Source organism: Stigmatopora argus, chromosome 12 (genome assembly GCF_051989625.1).
Source record: "Stigmatopora argus isolate UIUO_Sarg chromosome 12, RoL_Sarg_1.0, whole genome shotgun sequence".
Classification (NCBI taxonomy): Eukaryota; Metazoa; Chordata; class Actinopteri; order Syngnathiformes; family Syngnathidae; genus Stigmatopora; species Stigmatopora argus.
This window is the reverse complement of record NC_135398.1, coordinates 15428262-15439670: the sequence shown is the minus strand read 5'-3', so window position 1 is coordinate 15439670 and position 11409 is coordinate 15428262. Positions and strand designations below refer to the sequence as shown.

Here is an 11409-nt window from a genome sequence, read left to right as displayed (position 1 = left end):
GGCATTCATTGGCTGACATTGACGGCGCTAAAAATCCAATTTGAAAGCGAATTATCGCTGCCAGTAAGACAGTCAAAATGGATTCGACGTCTAATGCCGTCAATCGCACTGAAACATGACCATTCAGTCAATCCTCCCAGTTTGAATAATTTGGACATCTATCGTCAACAATGGCAGGTAATGAGTTCACTATGAAGAAGAAAAACCTTCTATTAAGGCCATTAACCAGTTTAGGTTTTTGTATCCAGTTTTCTTTTAGCATATTTTAATCTGTAATTGCATTTAATACAACTACAAATTTGTTTAAAAAAAATTTAAACTCTATATAAAAACCTAAACACTGACTGCAGTTTTGTGACGTGTACAATATTGTTATTCTGTGTTAAAGAAAAGTTTTTTTCCCTCATAAAATAATTTACTATTATACTACCGCATAAGAGGTCACTGGTCTCATCAGCATGTTACTGAGAAATCGAAAATCACATAACAGGCACAGAAATGAACATTTTTGGGAAATATTGTGAGAACAAACCCGCAGATTTTTTTGTTTTTGTTTCTTTGTAGCTCAGCAGTTAATAGTGGTCGGAAAATGACTACACGTTGCATGTAGTGTATTATAAGCATATATATCAAAATGATTTCATTCATCATTTATCAAGTATTTTAGAAATTGTGTGGAAATCTAACCTGCACCCGCTTTTTGTTGTCCTTTTTTGTAGCTCAAGTAGTTAAAAGTGGTGGGAAAATAATTATATTTAATGTATTATAATCACAGATATCAAATGATTTCATTTAACAATCATAAAGTATTTTAAAAATAGTGTGGATCTAACCTGCATGTAATGTACACAGATGAGTTTTGCTCACATCCAAGAAAAAGGCTTATGTGATATTATAAGAGCGAATCATTTTGCATAATGATCATGAAATCATAATAGAAAACAGTTGCTTTTCATGCGCAAGGAGACTACATATTTGGACCCACATTATTTCATAAATATTGTTTTTAAAGTATGAACCAACAAACATGAAAGGGACAATAACACACAGGATTGCTTTCACTGTAGTTTGCTGTAATTCAGGTCACAGGATAGTCAGATCATAAAACAAGAATAGCAACTCATTGTCACCTTTGCACCATATGACACAACTTACCTGATCTACATGGGATACACTACGACCATCCTTTATTTACTGCCTCAGTAACTAATTTTCCACACCTCTTTCATACAGTTAAAACACTTATAGTACACACATTAGATCCCCTTGTATGTCATTTTACAGTCTTGTGTGGACTCTGGTGATGTGAACCCCACACATCTGGGAAAGTGTGAGGCACCAATTCACTCAGTATTTGCATTCAGTTGACATGGTTGAGAACCCTAATAGAGGTTCTGGGATAAGAAAAGGGTATCTACAGCAGGAGGCCCCCTTTTGGTCACAGCTGGGAATGTGATGGGAACTCCTCGATTTGGGAGGAGGTGACAGCCCACAAAGTACGGATGATTTGTTGTTGTTGTTGTTGTTGCCATTTGCAGCAGCTACAGTGGAGGACTGAGGAGAGACAAATTGAAATTGCCACTAGTGAAAAAGAAAACATAGGTGCAAACCTGCTTTTTCAACAACAAAAAAGATCAAATAAATTTGTAATGCATAAAAGCAACAACACAATTCCAACTAGAATTTGATACATAAGGTAAAAATGAGGGATAACAATGTACTCGCACATGGGGACTAAATCAAACAAACTGTGGAGTAAGTCAATCCTCTGAGCTTGATGATGAGTCAGAATCCTTCTGTGTGAGGATAACGTCATCTAATAGGGCCTCCTGATCCGAGCTGTCATAGTCTCCCTGGGAAAGGCTGTCACCAGCCTCAATTTTAACGTCAAAGTCTGGACTGGTAAGGAAGTGTTGTGAGGTCTCCAGGTCGTCCTCATCCATCATGTAAGCTCCATCAGAGACTAGAGTCTCCTCTTCAACTCCTTCAAGATAAGGATTTTCTGGCACTGGTTCTGGAGTGTGGTGGTGTTGGTTTTGGTGATGGTGATGGTGGTGGTGGTGGTGGTGGTGATGGCGGTGGCGACTTTTCTTGGGGGTTTCCGAGTATTCAGTCACCAGTCTGTGGAGGAGCGTCTCAGGCAAAAAACCCTGGAAGAAAACGAGGTGAACTCTGTTATTGTGAATGAGCACATTTAAACCTACTCAATGCTCTTCAGTTGAGTTGTAACCTCAACTAATAATGGGAGAAAAGGTTTTAACATGATTAACTTGGTCACATTTTTATATATTAAAAAAATTAACAGTTGAATGGGTTTCCACTAACTTGCCTGCAGTTTTGATAACAGTTACATTATTGACTGTTGATTGTGCTGGCATGAATAAATAAATACTTTAAAAAAATCTTTAAATAATTTTGGTGATTGCTGGTATTTCTTTGGAATAAGCTTTGCCATAAAAATGTCATGCATGTCTGGAAAGGGCATTATGTTATATTGTCAAGTGTCCAATCATTTCTACGGCCCAAGTGTCCAATTATTTCTACGGCTAGGTCAAATGGACTTTATAAACTACAAGCATAACAGATTATGTCAGACTTTAGAAGTGTACAAAGTGTGACATCTGTCAATAACATGCATCAGCAAAAACAAATGTGAACTACAAACACTATGTTGTATACATACAGAGTTCCGAACTGTTTCCGACCAATCAGGTGCGACAACCAAATCTGCATTTTCCTCCAAATGTTCTCTCAAATCTTGCAGCATCGGGCAAAATGCAGCTCCAACCTTAATTGGAAAAACAAAACATTTGTAGTTAGAAAACATCAAGTCTGAAGTAAGTGCGGTAAGCCAAAGCAAAGTGTATGTCTGACCTTCTTTCCTGTTCTCATGTTAATAAGCTTGACCTTCTCATTGCCTGTTAGAACTTTATCTGCCCTCCTCCTTCTCTTCCGTTTGCTCCTGTTCACAAGAAGCTGAAGAAACAAGGAGATATGTGATCAAGTACTCAATGCTTCTCATTCGATCTTTGAAACCCAGGAAACCAAAGGTTAAAAAAATTGGAAAAAAGTTGTACCTCTAGCATGTCTCCCTCCACTTCATAATCAGGATTTTCTTTCAACCAGGGGGGAGGGTCCCGGCGGCGAGGATTATGATCCAGAGAATCGAGGAGCCCGTCTGGGTCCGTTATCTGTAACATTGCAGGACAGAAGAAACTCAGCAAAGAAAAATGTGGTGTGCAACTCACACCAGACGTTTTCCTCTCGGTCCAAAAGCATATTTCAAGATAATAACTGTACCTCTAGCTCTTTGCGCCGTTTACGGCTGCTTTCACCCCCTGACCCATTAGGCATCAGTGCCTGCTTGGAGAAGGTCAGCTTTAGTCCCTCCTCCTGGTTGAGTGAGTGAGTGAAAGAGAAACAGAGATTGTCAGTCATGAACACCAAAATTGTCTAACAATAAGCTAAAATTAAAAGATACAGTAATACCGTGACATACGAGTGCCCTGTTAGTCAGTGCAGAATAAAGGGAACAACAATGGGTCCAAAGCAAGCAGGTGGAATGAAGAGTTGTGCAAAGAAAAGCCGTATGATGACAATCAACATGAAGCACGGAATTATTGAAAAATATGAGAGTGGTGTACACGTGGGGGAGCTTGCTCGCCAATAGGAGGGGCACCGGGTAAAATTGGCAAATGGTCCTGCGTTTTCCTATTGTAAGGACATTTGTGTGCGTCCGTTTCGGAATATTTTGAAGGGAAGACGAAAGGAAACAACCCTCGATAGTTTCCTTTTAAAAATTCCGGCTGAAAGTCAGGGTGAAGGCAAAGCAAAAAGAGACAACCCGGGAAAAGAAAAGGTACATTTTTTTAAAAACAAAATTAAAATTAAGTTTAGTGTAAGGTTAGATTAACCTTATTTTTGAGTCTATCAAAATCCAAGTTCATTTAAATTTGTTTATGTTGTTACGAGTGAGTTGCCGTGCAAAAAGTCCCCCCCGCCGCACTGCGCATTCATTGTACTGAATATTCCAATACAGTGGTACCTCGACATACGAGCGTAATCCGTTCCGAGACTGAGATCGTATGACGAGGTTCTCGTAACTCGAGCGGATATTTCCCATTGAAATGAATGGAAAAAAATTTAATTCGTTCCAGCCCTCTGAAAAAACACCAAAAACAGGATATTGGATTGGAAAACTGTTTTATTTCTTCTAATTCCCCATCTATTAACAAAGTAACACATAACTAGTGGTTTAATAGAAATAAAGTGTTTAATCTAACTAAAATTGGGCGGATTTGTCGATGGGCTGTTTGCTGTCGTACTATTCCCTTCAAAATATTCCTAAAATGATGCACACAAATGTCCTCACAATCGGATAACGCACGACCACTTGCCAATGAGCAGCAGTCTTTTATCAGCGATCGCTTTGCTGCTCATGGGAGCTGCAGGGGCGCTGGCTAGCGGCTCCTTTTAGCTTGTAGCATCTGTGTTCGCGTCCCCTCGAACGGCGCCTATAATAGAGTTGCTACCGGAGATGCTGTTGCGAGCCAGTGCCACCGATGTTCTTATGAGCAGCCAACGAGCAGCAGTCTTTTATCAGCGATCGCTCTGCTGCTCATGGGAGCTTCGGGGGTGCTGGCTAGCGGCTCCTTTTAGCTTGTAGCATCTGTGTTCGCGTCCCCTCGAACGGCGCCTATGATAGAGTTGCTACCGGAGATGCTGTTGCGAGCCAGTGCCACCGATGTTCTTATGAGCAGCCAACGAGCAGCAGTCTTTTATCAGCGATCGCTCTGCTGCTCATGGGAGCTTCGGGGGCGCTGGCTAGCGGCTCCTTTTAGCTTGTAGCATCTGTGTTCGCATCCCCTCGAACGGCGCCTATGATAGAGTTGCTACCGCGGATGCTGTTGCGAGCCAGTGCCCCTGATGTTCTTATGAGCAGCCAACGAGAAGTAATATAATACTCCTCGTATTAGATAAAAATAACAGGAAATGCAGCAGCTGAGCTTACCCACGTATTGATTGTGGGTAAAGTTTTATTCTGAGTGCCATTGCTTGTCGGCGTTGTGTGCATGAGTATACTTCATTACCCAGAAAGCCCTCTTTTCCCCGCGCATGCGCGTTGTGCGTTTCCTGGTCTGAATAACTCATCCGGTGCTCGTAAATATTGTTATACACGAAAGATATGCAAAAAAAAAATGCCATGGCCACCTGGCTTGGTCGCATCACGAAATTTTGACCGCATCACGGGCGAATTATTCGATCGAAATTTCCCTCGTAAGATGAGTATTTTGTATGACGAGCGGTCGTATGACGAGGTACCACTGTATTCTGTTTTTTGGGTTTTTTTTTCAGAGGGTGGGAACAAATTAATTTGTATTTAGTTCATTTCTATGGGAAAAGTTGATTTGAGATCAGAGTAAATCGACATACGAGCTCGGAGCGGAACGCATTAAGCTCGTATCTCAAGGTATTACTGTACCAGCAAATTATCAGCATATTGCAACTATAAATGTGTGTAACCGCAAAATATCCCACCAGATGTATTCAGGTACAAAAGTAGACCTAGACTACACATTGGACAACTAAGTTGAAGTTATTAGTAGTTTACATGCCTAAAGCTTAATAATTATTTCATTTGATCAAATCTGTGATATGGGACCTCCACTGAACCACCTATTCAATTTTATCAAACACTTGTCCTCAATTGGCTTGTGGGTGAGCCTCTTTCAGTTTACTTTGCAACAGGTCCATTCCATTGAAAAAAAATAACGAAACCGTAGACATTTTGTTTGCAAAATGTATGATTATCATCACCAATTTTGATCCTCAGTCATTTTTTCAACTAATAATAAAATAAATTACAAAGATGAATGTTTTGGGCCATTCAGACAATCTTAATAGTGAACATGTTCCCGGACACAAAAAAGCTTGAGAAAAATTATTTTTCACAAGTCAAAGGGAGTTAAACAAGACCCATCCCGAATTTGATGCTCAACACACTAAGTTCAGTGTACAATTTACCTTAAGGAGTTTAACGGTGAATTCTCCATCCTCTCCTTCGACCCCAGGCACACCGATAGGTTTACGGGCCAGTCGAGTATAGCTCAATTCATCTCCCTGCAACTCGGTGCTTTGGTTGAGATGAACCTCAGACACATAACGTCGGCCTGATGGCCACTGCCCGTTAAGCACCAGTGTACACAAACTGTCCAAACGGTTGATCAACACACGGTCCTGTGTTTAAGAGAGGCAATAAGTTAAAATGGACTAATCAACAGGAGAAACAAAGTTCTGCTATACAGTCAGTATTTGAACAACCTGCTATTTTGCAAGTTCTCCCACTTAGAAATCATAGAGCTAAAATTTTCATTGTAGGTGCAGGTCCACTGTGAGAGTGATAATCTAAAAAGAAAAATCCAGAAATCACAATGCATGATTTTTTAAACAATTTAGCTGTGTGATACAGATCCAAATCTGTTTGTCTATCAGCTAGAAATCTGACCATCAAAGACCTGTTAGTCCGCCTTTAAAAGTCTACCTCTACTCCATTTATTATCCTGAATCAGATGCACCCGTTTGAGGTTGTTAGCTGCATGAAGACACCTGTCCACCCCATACAATCAGTAAGACTCAAAATTGTATCTCTGCCAAGGCCAAAGAGAAAATCTCAACTACATTTAAATATATCTAAGACTGTCTGTATGTACTGCTAAAAAAGAGCTACAAATAACAACGACCCCAACATTTTTGTCCAGGGAAAAACTATGTAGTCCAAGAATTTAAATACCTAGGAAACACTTGACTCTCAACTAGCCTTCAAACCACAGATTTAACAAAAAACATGCTGAATAAAATTTTATTCAATTTGTGTAATTTTAGGTTCATTAGAAACAATATAACACCTGAGTCAGCAAAATTATATTTTGACACAATGATCATCTCACACATGACTTACTTCATAACAAGTTGGTCATCGGCCTGCAAAACAACACTAAAACCAATTGAAACCATTTATAAGCAGGTTTTGCTAGTATTGGACAGAAAGCCAAAAACTCGCCACCACTGTCAGATATTAAAGAAACACAAACGCCTGAACTGGAACAATATTGTTAAATATGCAGATGCCACCTTAGTCTACAAAATCTTCCAACACAAAGCCCCTCCTGAATTGCAAGATTTTGTATAAAAAAATTCCAACCCATCAACAAAGCCTGGCTCTAGAGGTACCTGTATAGTTCCCTTCAAAAAGAGTGCTTTCAGCCAAAGCACCTTCTCTGTCCGCACCGCACATACCTGGAACTTAATACCAATTAACATACGTGAACTCCCGTCTCCGAACCTCTTCGCCAATCATCTTAAAGCCTGGCTGTTCGCCGAACAAAATTGCTCTCACGACGCTGTCTAAAATTGTACTACGTGTATGTCTAGTGTTATTGTTTATCTGTACCTACACAAGGGACTAAAAGATGGAAATTAGCCGGCAGATACAATCTTACATATTTACATGTTCATTAACATGAATATAAATATGTTCATTAATATGTGCTGTCCCTTATCAAATCAATCAATCAATCAATCTAGAGAAGATCTCTGTGGAGGAGTGGGCCAAAATCCTCCCTGCAGTATGTGCAAACAAGGTGAAAAATTAAGAGTGAAGTTTGACCACTCCAATTGCAAACAAAGGCTACTATAGCAAATATTAACATTGGTTTTCTCAGGTGTTCAAATACATATTTCTAGCTGTATCACACAAATAAATCTTCTAAAAAAATCATACATCATGATTTCTGGATTTTTCTTTTTAGATTCTCTCTCACAGTGGACACCATGATTTTCTAAGTGGGAAAACTTGCAAAATAGCAGGGTGTTCAAATACTTATTGAACTGACTATGTATAGTGGCAGTTTTGAAAATTCATATAAAATTTGAACTCTTAATTCCAAGCAATTTATTTATCAACCAAATGCACATTTCAATAAATTAGACTCACTCACCTTGGGCCATTCGACTCTGATAGGATCCGGGGGTGGAATGCCATCCTGAGACAAGGGCATTGAAAGTAAACTATTCTCTTCATCTGCATCACATGTCTTCACACCTGCTTGGGTAGCAAATGGGAAAGTCTTAGAATGTTGCTTTGTTTTTGAAGAACTTCACTGTTCTTGTCAAATTATAAATAATTGGGGGCAATATTTGGACATTTGATGTATCTCAGTATTGGCTGATATGAAGAAATCAATTTAAAACAGGGTTATTTTGGCTCAGATGCAGCTGTGCCTCTCTCTTGTCTGCTGTCTCAGTTTTAACATAAATGTCCTGCATTTCTACTTGTTAAGTAAAGGGCTTTGATGTTGTTGTGACTGCTATGCTTCAATTCTGCGCCCTTTATTGGTAATAAACACACACACACACACACACACACACACAAACACACACACACACACACACACACACACACACACACAAGCACCTATGCAAATTTAACCCCCAGCCTTCTCTTTCCTTGCCGCTATACAAATAAAATTGAGTTGTAGATTCAATAATGTTGGAGTAAATTGTGCACACATTTAACATTTAACTTTTCGTACACCACACACAGGAGTAATTAGATTAGAATGACTGTCTAGTTAGTAGTTATTTGGGATTTGAAGCCTTGCTGCATTCGATGTTAATTTGCCTCTTGCGACCCTCTGGTGCCACAATAAAGGCTGGTGATAAGCAAATGGTTAGCAGAAGACTTGGACAGAAGACTGAGAGAAAAGGTTGTGGTGATAGGCACAAGGCGGTTTTGTGCGTCCTGTAGCTGATGATTGTCTGTCTAGGACAGTCTTGTCATTAAAGGCAATTGTATTCACCTTCTGTCTACGTTTTGCGAGGCACTAGACACATCACTTTGACTTGGTCATTTCTTTAGTATATCAACATAAAGTCATATGAAAAGGTTTGATCATATTCAAGGTTTTCCTTGATAAATTATTGGTTGTTCGGATCACTGACTGACTTAGCTGGCTCGCCAAGACGAGAGTAATACCTCAACAATATGTACCATTATCAATCAGAAGGATGCTAAAAAGCCTTCCAAAGGACTAACCATCATTTCCAAGCTGCGCACTGACATTTATCACGAGATAGAGAGCCTTCTTTTAGCATGGATAAAAGATAAACAGTAAGCAGGAGAACTGGGATAGACTCGGCAGCAAAGTTCCGACTCGAAACTGAGAAATCATCTTAATGGTGGCGCGCACGGGTGCAGCGGCTCTATGCTCTCAAGTTTTGTTTTTTGTTTTCTCAATCTTATCATTATTTACTAACATCTGCGATGGCAAACGTTTTCTACAGTCGCCAGGATTTAATTACTCTCGGGAGGAGATGCGATATATCCATCACAAGAGATTACCATCGGACCTACGATATCCCCGAGGACATCTCGAGACCACCGGGATCTCCGTGGATAGTAGGCCCACTCAGAGTGCGACGGAGCGGGCCTAGCTGCTAAGCTAAGGCAGCAACCACACCGAGCACCACTTCCGAGTATCTTCTTGACCAACGCCAGATCCATCACCCACAAAATGGACGGACGATTTGGAACTCCAGCTTGCTACCAACAGCTTTGTCAGGAACGGCAACATTATTTTCATCACGGAAACGTGGCTACACCCGCAAATCCCCGACGCCGCAGTATTGCTAGCTAGCCGGACGCTATTCCGAAACGATCGTTCAAAAGAATTATCATGGAAAAGCAAAGGAGAGGGACTTTGCACTACACAAAGAATGGTCCTGCGACAGTAGGATCATTAACACTCACTGTTCCCCGGATTTAGAGCTATTGGCAGTACGGTGCAGGCCCTTCTATCTACCTAGAGGCTAACGATTATCATTGTAATGGCGGTTTACATCCCACCGGATGCTAACGTTAGCACGGCACTTAGCCTCCTGCTAGCGGGTTTAAACAAACAGCAGCTTGACCACCCCGATGGAGTCTTTATTGTCGCTGGTGACTTCAACAAAGCATGTTTAAAGACTGTTCTGCCTTATCCAGTACGTGAAGTGTCATACCAGGGGAGATAAAACTCTAGACCATGTTAATTCTAATATCAAACATGCTTATAGAGCCAGACCCCTCCCTCACCTAGCTGGATCAGACCATCTCTGCCTGTCCCTCACCCCGGCATACACCTCACTCCGGAGGCTAACAAGGCCACAAATAAAGACAATAAAAACATGTCCCGAGGACGCCCTTTCTCAGCTGCAGGACTGTCTTTCCCGCACCATTTGGGAACTTTTTGAACACCACAACCTCCAGGACTACACGGACACTGTACTTTCCTACATCAAAAACTGCACGGACAACATCACTGTTAATAAACGGATATGGGTTTTTCCTAACCAAAAACCCCGGATGACCTGTGAGACACAGGCACTCATCAAATGCCGTAACACCGCCTTCAGGTCAGGGGACAAAGTACAATACAGCGCTGCCAGAGCAGAGCTGAAGAGAGCCATTAAAAAGTCCAAGGCAGCATATACAAAGAAAATTGAGGAGCACTTCGCAGGAAATAACCCAAAGAAGATGTGGCAGGGAATACGACATATTACCAATTACAATGACAATAGTGTGTCTATTAACGCAGATTTCTCACAAGCAGAGGAACTGAACCGCTTCTTTGCCCGCTTTGAGACTGACAAATCAGACCCAGTCTCAACACATCCACCACCACCCTGCAGCAGTACACTACTGGAGCTTCAGGAACATGAAGCAAGACAGGTACTGCGGACTGTGAACACCAGAAAGGCTGCTGGCTCTGACGGAGTACCAGGGAAGGTGCTCAAAGCCTGTGCTGACCAGCTGACTGGTGTTTTCACAAAGATCTTCAATTGTTCCCTGCAACAATCCATCATCCCATCCTGCCTGAAATCTGCCACCATTATCCCTGTCCCTAAAAAGACAACCATTGACAGCCTGAATGATTATAGCCCTGCAACAATCCATCATCCCATCCTGCCTGAAATCTGCCACCATTATCCCTGTCCCTAAAAAGACAACCATTGACAACCTGAATGATTATAGGCCTGTTGCACTTACGGCTGTGATCATGAAGTGCTTTGAAAAGTTGGTCGCCCGCCATATCAGGGATACAATCCCTCCCTTAGTTGACCCTCACCAGTTTGCCTATAGAGCAAATAGGCCCACTGAGGACACCATCGCAGTAGCTCTACACACAGCACTGAGCCACCTGGAGCACCATGGAAACTACGTGAGGATGCTTTTCATTGACTATAGCTCAGCCTTCAATACTATTAATACCGGACATTCTGTCTGAAAAACTCTCCCACCTGGGACTATCCTCTTCCATTTGCTACTGGATTAAGAACTTCTTAACCAACCGTCCACAAACTGTTAGACTT

At 41.2% G+C, this 11409-nt stretch overlaps 1 protein-coding gene across 3 annotated transcripts in view; it reads right to left on the bottom strand.

The window, feature by feature from the left end:
* Nucleotides 1-1052: 1052 nt before the first annotated feature.
* Nucleotides 1053-11409, bottom strand: part of chd8 (chromodomain helicase DNA binding protein 8) — a 37990-nt gene continuing 27633 nt past the window's right edge. For 2 of the 3 annotated variants that reach the window (XM_077614880.1, XM_077614882.1), the window contains 7 exons: nucleotides 7998-8104; nucleotides 6025-6237; nucleotides 3301-3393; nucleotides 3078-3191; nucleotides 2875-2976; nucleotides 2684-2788; nucleotides 1053-2150 (listed from right to left, as the gene is read on the bottom strand). In XM_077614880.1, the coding sequence (XP_077471006.1) occupies nucleotides 1761-2150; nucleotides 2684-2788; nucleotides 2875-2976; nucleotides 3078-3191; nucleotides 3301-3393; nucleotides 6025-6237; nucleotides 7998-8104 (1124 nt within the window). In that variant the 3' untranslated portion in view covers nucleotides 1053-1760. The remainder of the gene's footprint in view (nucleotides 2151-2683; nucleotides 2789-2874; nucleotides 2977-3077; nucleotides 3192-3300; nucleotides 3394-6024; nucleotides 6238-7997; nucleotides 8105-11409) is intronic. The other variant, XM_077614881.1, reaches the window with a different exon arrangement.